The sequence below is a fragment of the Callorhinchus milii genome, unplaced genomic scaffold (genome assembly GCF_018977255.1).
Source record: "Callorhinchus milii isolate IMCB2004 unplaced genomic scaffold, IMCB_Cmil_1.0 Scaffold9, whole genome shotgun sequence".
Taxonomy (NCBI): Eukaryota; Metazoa; Chordata; class Chondrichthyes; order Chimaeriformes; family Callorhinchidae; genus Callorhinchus; species Callorhinchus milii.
In genome coordinates this window covers 546182-560915 of record NW_024704750.1, presented here as the reverse complement: position 1 = coordinate 560915, position 14734 = coordinate 546182, and the positions used below count along the sequence as shown (strand labels likewise).

General features: G+C 36.3%; 1 protein-coding gene across 1 annotated transcript in view; it reads right to left on the bottom strand.

Moving 5' to 3' along the window:
* Positions 1–1494: 1494 nt before the first annotated feature.
* ylpm1 (YLP motif containing 1) overlaps positions 1495–14734 on the bottom strand; it is a 40852-nt gene continuing 27612 nt past the window's right edge. Inside the window, 6 exon segments of the mRNA XM_007908540.2 lie at positions 1495–1858; positions 3959–4141; positions 5309–5442; positions 11270–11321; positions 13209–13313; positions 14259–14342. Coding sequence (XP_007906731.2) covers positions 3995–4141; positions 5309–5442; positions 11270–11321; positions 13209–13313; positions 14259–14342 — 522 coding nt within the window. The 3' untranslated portion in view covers positions 1495–1858; positions 3959–3994.

Genomic DNA, 14734 nt, shown 5'->3' with positions numbered 1-14734 from the left:
AACAGTATTTGCTCTATCTAATGACCCAACACACCCATTGACTTGGGGTCGATTGCCAGGGGGTTGCTTACATACAATGCTTATTTACGAAGGAAACCTAGATGATGAATGTCATAATAATTTACCACATAGCAGGTGACCAGCCTTCCAAAGCATGCAAAGGCCAGGTGCTTTCTGATAACAAAGAGAAATCAGAAGGAAAACAGCATGATCTTCATAGAAATCTTTGAAGATCAGATAAACAGCAACCCTGGCAGAAGTCATGCATCGAACCTCTCAGTCAGTCTGATTTGAGCTAAGGGAGGTTAGATACGTAAGAGAACACAATACTGTGAAGACCTACAAATAAAGCCTCACCCAGAATGTGAGGGAGTAGAATTTGGCAACATAACCTCTGTGGCTCGTACTAATGTTTTAAATAACTGCTTACTTAAATGAAAGTAAAAAGCATTTTGTACAGTAAGTTCCCCCTGCCACACAAAAAATTGCTTTAATTCCAACTATAAGATTGATCAGCTTACCTTTGTAAAAGCCGTTGCACTTTTATATTTCAATTTATGAATTTAGGATTTTGAATTAAAATCTCACATAATTAGTGGCCAATAGTTTTCAAAAGTTTAATGAAAAATTGTTTCATAAAATAAAATAAAGCAAAGTAAAAAAGCACACAATAGTATTTCCCACAGCATCACGCTTAAACAAACAGGGATAAAGATATTAACAATGTACAGATTGGCAAAAAAACTTCCTTCAACATAGATATGAAGATGATCCTATCTCTTGTAGTCTGCCTAACTCTAGGGGAGTTTAAAAATCATGGCTTTAAAATTCAAGATTGAATAAAAGTCTTGTAAATTTCCACTATTACACATCTAAATTGCAGCATTTCTTTTCCCTAGTCTCAGTTGCATTCAGCAGCAAACCACGTAAATCAACAGCAGTAGAAATAACCATGGAGAGGTGTGTGTCTGTAGCAACAACAACTTGGATTTATATAGCGCCCTCCACGCCGGACGGCAACTCAGAGCGCTTAACGATCATTACTACAGCAGTAACATTTCACAGAGGCATTATTTGTTGTGCAAAATACCTTTCAATACATTTAATTTACTGAAGCTTGTCTTTTGCCACAACAATGGAGCAATTCATGAAATGGATAGTAGAAGAATCATTATCCTTCTATATTGAATGCTGGTGTTCACAACTCCAGGAATGTGTAATTGTTCACTTATTATTTCCTGTTGTCACATTTAGCATACGTATAAATCATGCTTTCCCTTCCCACGAAGAAACAAAATTTCCTTCATTTGAATCTCCCCTGCACAGATGTTAAAATGAAACTGAATCAGCAACAGAACAATAATTCAATGGGCAAACGTGAAAGAGTGATCATATTACTTCAAAGATGAAACACAAACACAAAAAAACGCAGAAAGAAATATACAAGTCAACATCTTTCGGAACGCCCATGGCGGGCAGACACATGAACTGTTCCATGGTTTCAAGGTAACTTTATTGCTCCTTAAAATTACAATTGGCATGGACAGAGCAAAGGAACAATACAGTATATAAAAAATACGAGCTGATGAAGCAAAGCCATGATCGCAGGCTCAGGACACACTGGATTATAATTAGTGTGGTTTCCATTTTGTTTTAATAACACTATCGATTAACTTTTTTTAAAAAATATTTTCACAGACAGCTAATGAGGAGTCGACCACTAATAGTCCCGCTCGTACATTCAGTGTAACAGGAATATTAAAAGAACAAAAGCTCAAAATGCTATGAAATTTCTTGTCCGCCCCCATCCTCTAGGAAAGATCTCATCTCAGCATTTTGAAAGCTTTATCACGGAACCCTAAAGGGAAAGGGGAAACGGGATTACTACAAATAATTTAATTGTTGCTGACAGTCAAATTAGCTTGGTAAATTAAAGAATGCATTTCATTGTTATTGATTAATAATACACAACCATACTAATTATCTTTTCACACTAACAAAATAATGTGAAACTAACCCAATGTGTATAATACCCTTCTAGTGACCTGAAAGTAAACTATTCACCTCCCAATGAAGACTTGCCTCCCCCAGTGCCTGCACCCATAGCTCCTGGTATTCATATACTTGTATGCAATTGTTAAGTTAGCCTCAGGCCAGAACGTGACAGCAACTATTTTATACAGCTTTTGGAGTCTCTAGAGTGGCCAGAAGATACTATCCCTTAGCAACACTCCTCCATCAATCACAGGCACAATGATTGCACTTTAACACAGCATTTCCTGAACAAGTCAGCATCTGAATAGAAAGATCCCCTGAAAACGTTAAGAGTTCTGCGGCTGACACCACAAAGAACTTCAGGCATAATTTGCACAAAATTGTATTTTCCTCGGCAAAGGTTTTATTTCTTCCATATTATGCATTTTGGGCTCAAGTGCAAAAATTCAAAGAAACAACACAGACAGTTTGGGACATGGTCTTGTGGCTTTATTATAAGATCTGTCTGCAATAAAACCAGGTGGATAAAAAGAAAATCTGTAAATGCTGGAAATTTGAAATGAAATTAAAAAAATGCTGGAAACTCATAATATGTCTATCAGAATTCTATTTTAGATATAATCCATCAGGATCTTTTCAGATCAGTTTACCCAAAATATTCAATACTTTGCTTTGAGATACTGATCGACTTGCTGTGCATTTGCAAGAATAATCCGTTTTTAATTAAAACAAGTTTGAGCTGTTCTCAAGTTCGTTCTTACTCAGAATAAATAAAAAGGCAGCCATCATACATGATCAATTTATCTCAAATAAAAAATGAGGAACTTGAAATACAAACAATACATTATTTGAAAATGGATTTTTGAATGTTATTAAAAGCACCCTTGGTCATTTGTTTTGCAATATTTAAGCCTGGACTTAAGCTTACTGTGTATTCCAGGAATCATACTAAAGGGAGTTAGATAGTCATTGCTAACAGGAAAGGTCTGTTGTACACCAGTTTCTAGGCTCTTTATATCTGAATAAATATTCAGATTGTATTTTCTCTGTTTATATATAGGTAAATTATATTTTGCTGATCAGCAGACAATTAACTGGCCTGGTTTGTTCACTCAGTATCTTATTATTTGTATTATTTGTTGGAAGAATGGGTTGCTGTAGCTAATACTCTGCAGCATTCATTAGGTCTGATTAACAGACACACTTAAATTGCTATGATAGCTTTCACTTTCAGAACTGCGGGGCATTTTCAAGATTTTCTGTTTTTATTTCAGATTTCCAGCTTTCACAGGTGTATCTGTTTTAACCCTCAAGGGACTATATTCTATTTGGATCTTTTCTTCTAGGCGAGACTTCAAACCAAGATGTTGTCCATCTTTCCTTCAGGTGGATATTAAAGACAGAGGAAGTTTATCTTGGTAAAGAAAAGCTTTTTTGTCCTTATAAAATTACCCAAATAATTTGTAAAGGCTTATTTTCTTATCTACCACAGGACACAACTAGAGGGTCAGAAACCAACAGAATTCTTCACTGTTAACCAATACAGCTACTGGGAGCAAGGTCAATCAGTATTTCCCCGCAAATAAAATGCACTCTTTTACCACCACAGTGAAGCATTTTGCTTTGCAAGAAGACATCATTGAAATTAATTAAATTCAATAATTTAGCATTTGAGAACCTTTTACCATTAACCAGCACCAACTGTGTTAACTTAATAATTCTAACATTAAAAATATAAACAATTAAAAATATAACAAAAACACAGTGACTTATTGTACTGCTAACAAGTTGCTAGGTTTCAATTGCAATTGTGCTGTGGATGTATCCAACTTGTTCTGCTGCATACAACACATCTAACTACTGTCCATACGTTGTCGTTATTCCGAACAAGGAAAAAATGTTTCACCAAACTTTAAAACAGAACGTTTTCTTTAAAAAAAAATGTAAAATACATTTTGCTTACCTCAAGGTAAAAAACAATTGAAACTTTTTTTNATCCTTAGAAATATTTAGTGCGGTTCAATGCTCTCTGGGCCAATTCACCCTTTTCATCTGTAATCTTCTCCCAGTCGGTTTGTCCAACTACGAACCCAATGGCTCGCTTCCGCTCAGCATCCTTCTCCTCTTCCAGGTCTGCCCACCTCACCTACGGCACATTGCGAGTAGTTCGGAAGCACACATTACTTCTCTATCCAGAAACCTTTCCCCCAAAAAATTGTGCAGACTCATTCATATAAATGAAATTAATTTTCTTAAGTAGTCAATTTTTCATTAAAAATGCCTGACATTAAGCACCTTTCTTCTTTTGAGAGATGAGTTAAGGAGAAGAGATAAGGAGCATTAGCTCTTCATGTTCATAAGTATAATTATGAAACATTTTATATTCGGCTGGATAGTATTAATAGTAAATATAACACAGCCACAGACAAGTACTGTTGGCATTTTACTCATGTCCATCAAGTCTTATCCCCCAGGATTCGTTCAGTTTAAACAAACCTATTTGGAAGCATGTTGCTTTCTAAAACCACAGGTCCATTTATTTAACTGTTTGCAGTTTCTCTCTCTGTGCGAACATAAACCTCAAGAGTAACATTTTCTTGGACTTGCAGTAGTTCATTGATAAATCCATAATGAGATTATGTTGCCTGAATTTATTCAATGTAAATACAGCTAGCTATTTAATCTCTTGATTTCTTTATGGCATATGAGTTTTTTTTATTTGTTACTGGCAAACTGCATGCAGTAATCCCCAATTCATTTTCTCTCCACTATTCCAAACATTTTCATGAAGTGTACTATAATCAAAGCAGTGTTTGACTGTGCCAGTAAAAAAGCACAACAGATATTTTGGCAGCTCGTTACCCAGTTTGTTCCTTTTGCCAACAGTTTATGAAATATCAAATATTAGTTGAAAATAGAGACAGATCATGAATGTGTGATCCTATTAAAGTGATGGCATGCCTCAAACAGATAGTCCCAATTCCTTGGCCAGCCATATATATGAACTTTATTGCAACACAAGAGAAACTTGTCAACTTTCAGAACATGGTCACTTTGCAGAGAGAGAAAGAAAAATATTCAATTATTAAAGGGATCTGTTTTGCACCTGGTATATCCATGACATGCATCTACAAAATTGTGAGAAATACATTTAATGCAATACTTTTCAACATTCTCCCACAAGTCTTGAAATATTCTGCGCCTGAAAATGTTCAAAGTAAATACTTATACAATTTCTTACATTCCAACTCAAATGCTGTGCTGTAATCCCCTCACATACATCCAAAGTAATAATTGTAATGATTTTCTTTACCCGTTTTTTCCCAGGTTCTGAAGATCGAGAGTTATAATCATCAGGAAGCTGAAGATAATCTTCCAATCGGTGTGCCATGCTGTCATGCCAGCCTCGCTTCCGTTTGTTGCCGCTCCTCAACCCATCCAGTTTGTCTGAACAACAAAAACATAGGCTCTGCTGTCAGATTCAGAGGGAACACACCAGTGGACAAAAATATAGAATGCATAGATATATATGTACAGTGGAATCTCTTTTGTATAATGTACAGCATAGGCTGCTCAGCCTTCAAAGTACTGTAGTAAGGCATGGATCCCCAAGGCAATCTATTAAACTAGATTTTCTTACCAAACATTTTTCATGCACCAATATAATCTTCAATGGTTACACACAGAACTTCCACATGTCTGAGATTTCATAAATGGAAAAAAACAGCTTTTACAGTACTTTGCACTTAAACAAACAATCCCACTTATAGAGGCAGAACGGATAATTGTTTTTTTTAAAGTTGGGGATGTAAGGGAACAGGTTGAAGATGAATGCAAGACCTCCTTTGTCTTACAACAATATGCACTGCGAGAAGGCAGAAAACAAGTCCTATCTGTTACAGCTCTTGACTTTGGTATTGTTTCATAGAAGTTTAAGTTGAAAAGGTCAGTCCCATATTGGGTTGACTCAGGTCAACTCACCATGGCTTAATATGTATTGTTCATTTTTAAAGCCACGCTTGTAGAGATTTGGATAGACTCAAATGAGTTGGAGTTTGACAACAGAACTTTGTTTTATCTTAAACACATTTGCAACATCAATTGGCAGAAGTTCAGATCTGCTGAAACTCTGCCATTACTTTGTGAGACCGCCAGAGTTCAATTTTGCAATCATTAGTATGTTAACACATATAGCACAATCCCCAACAGTGCACACTTTACTAAGCAGGAAATTAGTACATTGTGAAGACAAATCCATGTGGTCATGAGAGGCATTGCTGAATTCTATAAACCAGGACCAACATAATGCTGCATTGGCAAAACTATTCCTGCTAACATTAAAAATAAGCCTGATTTGCACATCTAACACTTACTAAATATTATCACACAATAAATAAATATGTTTTAGACCAGGTAACCTTATGGCATGACTCTCGCATTGAGGTAAATAAAATCCCAATTAGAATTCACCTTAATTTCCATGGGAATATTGTATTTAATAACATTTTTTAAAAATTACCTATTTTATCATAAAAATACATCTCAGACATCAGTTCAGGCTGCTACATATCTGAGTTTAAGGATGTTGATAAACGGAAACATAAACACTAGACAGAAAAGACTGACAGTGGCGTTGAAATGTTTAAACTGCCAGTCTTCTTTATTGCAGTAAGTAACAACTTAATAAATGGACCACTGACTTCTGTAATCCTAGCTATTTCTTATTGTGTACACAAAACAAATAAGTCATGGCCACGTTCTAATAAGGAATGCTGGACCAACGACCAGACCAGAATAGGAGTGAAAATTAAAACTTAAGATGTGTTCAGGTGCTTGTCTGGCTCAGGTGGTAGGAGGACTCTTTTGCCTCAGAGTCAGAAGGTTGTGAGGTTTGAAATCATAGTCTGGGCTGACACTGCAATGCAGTGCTGATGGACTGCTGGATTGTCAGTGATGCCATCCATCGGGTAAGACATTAAACCAAGGCCCAGTCTGTCTGTTTAGGTGGACGTTAAAGAACCTATGGCACTATTTAAAAAAATGAGTTTCACACAATGTCCTGCCCAATAATTCCCCAGATACATTTGGTCATTCACTTCAAGGCATATTGTTGTGTGCAAATTGACTGCAGCATTTGCCTACAAATGCTCCGCCACTGCACTTACAGTAAAGTCCTGTGAGGCATTTTGAGATGTTTCCATGATGTGACAAGGCGCTAGATCAAATGCAAGGATTAAATTATTATGAATCAGATCCAGTTCACATGGTTCTCAACCCTGTGCTAAAAATTCTGTGCTGCATTTCACAATGTTCAATTTACTGAATCCAGTAAACAAAGGCAAAATTCAAAATTCAAAGCAGAATTAAAGATGGCAGATCTGCTATCATGAGAAAAGTATTATTATTCACATTGAATGATCACATTTCACAATTTCAAGCTTTATTGAAGTGAATATTTACAATACTATAGGCAATAATCTGTCAGCATTAAACTTGAGCATAAGAAAATGTGGCATAAAGACCATTTTAGTCAATCAAGCTCATTCCTTTCACCGTGCATATACATTTGGTTCTACCAAATTCTCATTTAATCTCCTGAAGAAAAAGATTCTGCAAAGCTTTTTTTTCTGTCTCTCAAAGGAAAATCAAGGAAAGCCCTCAAAACATTCATTTAATTTTACATCATACCGTGTTTACCAGTGATCAAATGCCTTCCTTGGCAGAACATTTCCACAATCCCAGCATCTTATGTTCCACACAGCATTTTTTATTTGTATTTATATCTGTACTGATCCTTAGATTCCTCAATCCTTATCCTAATTATACATTAATTCATTCAGATTTTTTGCTTTAAAGTTAATTGACATTACCCACTTCTGGTGCCTACTCTGTAAAGGAAAATGTTCCATGTCAGATACTGAACAAGTCTTTTGTACATCCACAGTTACATTCACAAATAAAGCTGATTAACTTAGTGGTTTATTGGACTGTAATGTAGTACACAAGTTGTTGTTGTAAATACAACTGCCACAAAAAAACATTAAATGGTAATTGAGAACAAGTTTACTAAGCATTTTCGTTCAAGACTGGAAAATGTGGCAAGCATAAATACAGCTCACAGCTGACAAGAAAGCAATGGTGGCCTTGCTAACATAATAAACAAATGAATTTCTTGCAACAGATCTCTCTACCCCCCCTCCCCCAAATAATCGAGAAAAGTAGTGCAGTTTACAGTCACTCCAGTAGTGTATGTGGAACAGTGATTACAACAGTTCCCACTGGGGGGGTTCTTGAGATCACTCAAGATTAAAATCTTTCAAGATTGTATAGAAATCTTGACAGAATTCACCTGCATTGCCGTGTTGTTAAGAGTGGTCATAAGATTGTAGATTTTCTAACATGCAGAAATTTGAACTTCAAATCAAGTCTTGAAAAATTATAAACGTCCACTTACAACAACTGTATGCTAAACACATGTACCATTACCGACAATGAGTAATACGATCTATTTTACCCCCATCCATATTCAGGATACAGTTAGGAAATCAAGAATATGCCAGATTTACTTTGATTTTGCAAGCAGATATTACATTATAAGTGACTCATAAAAATTTATTAAAAGTCATTTCATTCACACCATCATTGATGTGTCTCGCTATCATTCACAAAACACAAGGTCATGTATATACATCTTCGCCATTCCAAGAATATCTATGATTTCTGTATAAAAAGTGTGCTATGTCACATGTAGTGACAGTTGCTCATAGCATTTGCTAACTTAGATTAAGCAACACCCACTTTGTGAAAACTTGCACTGAAGCACATCTTGGGGCTGCTGCAGCCTAAACACTGCATCATCTGAACAGGTACTTTGGAATAAGCTTCGAGATTTGAAACAGAAAAATAAAATCAGGCACGTTTAGGATGTGCAAAGGTAAAATTGTGGTATAACTACAAGGGCTAGAAAATTTATTCTCATCTTCAAATCATCTGTTGATGGTTTAGGTCAACCACTTATCCCACCATTATGCAAACGAGTAAACAGAGATACCATGTACAGAATTGCATCTGTCAGATTGGGGCATCTTCAGAAGCTGGTTGTTGATAAGACCTGAGCATTGCTCAATGTTTGGTAAGTGAAGTAAAACTTGACTCTGAGAATTCACAGCTTTTTTTTTGTAGCCTTTTAGTGTTCAAAGCTTCAAGCTTTATTTGTTATAGAAAGTGAAACTGTCCTGCAAATTGCTCTTTTGTCACTCGACTATGATACATGAGTCAGTCAGGGTCAAAGGCTGGAGGTTATATGGAACGCTTACATTATTACATTATTAGTTCAAGCAGTTAGAACAGGTATAGATTTTGCAGGTGTTGCAAGTTTATGGTTGCTGGTAGGTTTTTCATTTTCAGTCTGTATGCATTAGTAACCTAACCCACAAATTATCACTTGCCATCAAACAGCTCATTTCAGGATCATAAAAACTACATTGCAGTACTCTGTATCCTGTGGTAGGATGGATGTGCCAACTTTACTTACTTACCATTGCCACTTCTGAAATGATCAGAAATGATCAGGCACTCTCACAGAATCTCAGACATGTATATGCTTCCAAAGCTACAGTGATAAAACCTTGAGTCAGCGAGGTTGACTGGAAAGTTACTGCTCTATGTACGGCATTGTACCAACATACTAATGCAAAATAGTAAATCATAGAATTGTATGAATCTATTTCGCCCACAAAATATACAGTCAATCCACAGTATATTCTGTGAAGCGCTTTGAGACGTCTCAACAATGTGATAAACAAATGCAAGGATTATTATATTATTTATTTACAAAACTAGTGAACCAGAACATAAATCTGACCACCAGTGCTTGACAAAGTCTTCAAAGAATCTGAACACACAAAGCAGTGCACATTCATTATCAGCAGCAGCTTCGCCCAACGGACCTGAAACATTCAGTTGACATTGAAACTCACACTGAATATGCCTTAAACATCATTATGTAAGGCAAAGTGATTTCACCAGCTAATCATAAATTTCAGAATAGTGCCTACTGATAAATATTCTAAGTTTGATCATTATAAGATGCATTGCTCTTATTTATATATTCACCAAACTTCAGTTACGAGATCCTATTATACATATTTTGCAGAAACTTAAATACACTGATCACTGGCTCCTTAGTGATACAGCTGCCAAATAAAAAATATGAAACATTTCTTTTGGAAAAAGATATGGCTTAACAAATGATTGTATTTTTCATCCAAACAGCCATTTTGCACCGTTTTGACCAGTTTAACATGACACAAACTAAACTAACACAAAACAGAGTTGCATTTGCACTCGGATTTATATAAATAACAGAGGCCTTCACTATACAGTAGGACTGCATGCAAGAGAATGCATCAGGTCATTTTATTATGATTTTTATACACTATGAAAATTGAATAGTTGTGTAGACCCTTTACTGGCTTTTAGTTCTAGACTTCAATGCAAATAAGATCTTTCCTCAGATGCATTTCCACAAACATTTTAGGAATTGTTTACTGGTTTAATATTGGTTATACAGATTTTGTTTAGGAAAAAAATATACAAAAAATTGAATTCATACCCCTCAGAATTAGTATTATTACTATCAGAGAAAGGATGTGGATCTGCCACCAATTACTTCATCACAGAGCAAACGGTCGTGAACAGTAGTTACAGTCTTTTAAGTGCTTACATTCCACTCACAAATACACAAGATAATGCATTCATTACACTGGCTTAATCGAGACAGGTGCAGTGGTGGTACAGGTTTAGATGTCAAACGCTTGACTACATCTCCAGATAATGGCTCAGAGGTTTAGAAATCTCCTGCAAAACTGCCACAGCAATCTCACAGGAATTTTCCACAAACAAAAATGACCTCACCATCATCCAAAACTGATGGGTTTCACCCTTCACTCAAGTTAATTCCAATGGAATCAGTAATATTTATTAATCCGAAAATTTTAGGAATTAAGTTTGTTAAAGTCCTAAAGATTGCCTTGTCAGATTGGCTACAACTCAAATCCAGGAAGCATTTGCCATGGATTTAGCTGAAACATTTCAATGATGTGCTAAGGTGCAATATCAAATGCAAGGATTATTATTATTATAACCAAATCATTCAGCATTTGCTGTATAGGTTCCTGATCTTGAACCATTTAAAAAGAAGCACTTTCGGGAGGCTCCTTTTAAAACCATAAGTATTCCTTCATTGAACAGAAACCAAATAAACTGCACCTACCTAGATTTTCTTCCGAAGTGTCCATTTCCCATTTGCTTTTTGTGATGAAACCCTAGATCATACACACAGAGAGAAGCTCATCTGGTTAAACTGAAACGTTTAACATTGCGCAGTGTCGTAGACAACGACTCACGTTTCAGTAGGAAAACAAATGGAAAGCATGCTCAGAGATATTCAAAACACCACAGCACGAGGGAGTAACAGTGCTTCACATCATACACGGTTTGTATAACGAGAACATACACAGGTACTCAATAAGAGAACAAGTTTTTATATAAACCAATTATTTTAATTCAGAGCTCTCTGAAATAAAGTCCATTCACACAATACAGTCATTTGAAAATAACCATGTAGAAGTGATGGCAAATCAGCAGGAAAACCGAGGAAACACACAGGACATTCATTTACGATGCAACAAATCTTAGCGTTAAATTGACTCCATGCTAACAGTGGCAAATTATCAGAAATTTGAGTTTTTTGTGTTAACGGTTTATAAATTGTAATAGGGAAAAAAATACTTGTTCAGGTTTAGTTGTACCAAAGCAACATTAACTGGAATATGAAAGTAATGGCGTTGTGTAGTTTAACATTATAGTATATATATACACATATATACATATATAATGCTGTTATGTAATATAATCAAGCTTGTTGAAAAAATGTTCTTTGTGTTGAAATTTTGAAGCTGCACTGCAATCCTATAGAATGGTAAATGCAAAATCTCTTAAAAAGTTAGTGGATCAAGAATTGTAATGGTTTAAGGGTTCAGATACACTGCAAGTTATTTACATAGTGTCAAATGGTTACAATTGGCCTCATCTCACTTTTCATATAAATAAAGTTTATTCACACACTTCAATACCTTAAAAAGGATTTCACTTGTGTGTTTACTTGCGTCAGCTTCACCCACTCATTTAAAAAAAACTTTGAAGATTCCTTTCGAGATTTGGTAATAAATTGGATTATACCACTTACGAAGGAGCATTCAAATTGTTTAATGCTTTTCACCCTAAGAAGATGTCTAGTAAAAGCATACACTGGTATTCATGACAGTAAGAAATATAGGGGAATGGCGCACTGGCTATTAAGTGACAATGAGCCTTCGAACTTCAACAGCGCGACAAACCTGATGAGGTCTAATGGGAAGCACATTTTCTAAATTATACAAAGTTTGGCCAACAGCTCTTAAAGCTGTAGATCCTCAGAAAATCCACATACCTTTAATACCGATAAGTCTGCTGAGTGTTCCCTTTCGAAAGAAACTTGGTGGCAACATTTTGCACACATGCTAGCAGCTGCAGGACAAGACCCGCTCTCCTTTAATAACCAACTTCCAGCTGTCCCAAGTTAATATTTCCCTATATTGTTGGACTTTCTAAATATTGATATCTTTACAAATACTGTAATGCAGTAGAAATCACTTAAATATGAATCACTCATTGAAGATATAAGTAACAAATGCCACAATATAATCACGGCCTTACTCAATGTAGACTCTGCAAGGAAGATGTGATAAGGCGCTACATCAAATGCAAGGATTATTATAAGGATCCACTGCATAATTTTTGCTAATCATAATGTCAATGATGTTGAGAACTCTGATCTAGCGGTATCCATCTCCATTGCACGTTACAGAACAAGATCAGCATCGCATTTTCATTGAATCTTGTGTTGCAATTCACAAACCCGAAAACATTGGCTGCAGTTCTCTACAGGCTGGGTTTTTTTCTCTTCTAATTATTATAGTACTAAAGTTCCATCAGTAAAACTCTTTTTGTTGTAAAAGAATCACGACAGACTGTACTGTATTGATAATAGTTCCACCCAAACATGTCCAGGGCATTTCTTACTGACAGGTACACCCAGTATAAAATTCTACTAGGAAGCAGTCTCATTAACAACCACGACCATGTTTATTTCTGGTGAGGTCATCTCCTACCGTTTCATATTCCTCTTCATCAGGCGCCTCCTTCTTTGACTCTTCCTCCTGTTGCTGCTGCTGCTGCTGCTGCTCACTGTTTGGGTCAAAATCCTCCATCTCAACCTTTGGGAAAAAAATGACACTCATCCAGCTGATAAAAGAGCTTTATTTCCATTACTGGCCAACTGCAGGGCAGAGAGAGTTTAAAATAACCTTTCATATGCCTATAATAAAAAATCCTTGTTTTGATATAGTCTTATCATGTCGTTGAGACATCTCAAAGCGCTTCACAGAATATATTGTAAAGTGGATCGACTGTGTATTTTGTCGAAACTCGGCAGCCAATTGCGCACAGCAGTGTCCCACAAACAGTCGTGGATTGAGTTACCAAATGTTTTTTTTTGAGGGATTATTACTCCCGGAAAGCAATCTGCCAATTGACTAAACTACTGGGTTCCTACTTACTGCTAGGTAAACAGGGGGATGTGAAGTAAGGAAACTTGCCAAAAGTTTCGCCCTATACGGGAATATGTCAATCTTGTGCTAATTCTTCACCAAGGGTGGACAACTTCCTCCCTTTATTAAAGGCATCATGAGCTACATACCACGGTGGTCCTAGCTATTTGATGGATTATACTGATCTCAACCAAAGTGAAATTGATCTCATTGCCCAGGGATAAGGGAAACACAGAAGTCAGCTAGTGCTCCTGATTATTATCCAGTGATCCATCTGCATCTGTGTGAGCAGTTGGTGAGATGAGAATTGTGCTCACTTGTGATGCTCTCATGGTTACATAGCCCGCCTGCATTGACTGTCCAGGCTTACACTTGGAACAAAGGTCTCTTGAGTTAGGCTCCAGAGAACAGGTTCAACTCCTTAAGGACAAAATTGGAAAAGCAAAACAAAATCGTCAACCTATTCAAGAAATGGTAGGCAAATCTCACTGACCACTCACAAACCACAACAATTTTGCTGACAATCTAGTAACATACTGTGACGTTACCTGCTTCAGAACCTGAATCATTCTAAATAACTGCTTAGGCCTTACTGTTTTTGGGGTCACTCACTTCTTCAATAGCAGCATCTTGGAGCAGCGATCTGATATCTAAACGCAACATGTGTCGTGGAGTTGAATCCCAGTGATCAGACATCTGTAAAACACAAAACAAAGGTCAATCCTTAGTTGAGATAAGACAGTAAAGTTATTTAAACAATGGTTGCTCTCAATTGCAATTTAATGACCCTTGTTTGATCCTCTCTGAGGAGAGATGGGAATTTTTGACACATTTGAGCCAAATTTGCTAGTTGGGTGTTAAGCTGGTTAGTAAGCGAGCTTTCACTGTCTAGGTCTGCAGAAAGCAGGAAGAAAATTCTACATAATTAATTAATCTCCTGTACAATCATATCTGTTAGGTACAACAACAATTTGGTGCACTTTGTCTTAATATTTCAATTCATAAACAAAGGATTAGATATTGCACATTATTGAGAAACATTTACCCCCCCAAAGATTTATTTTTCTGGCCTCAGCAAATAAAACAAG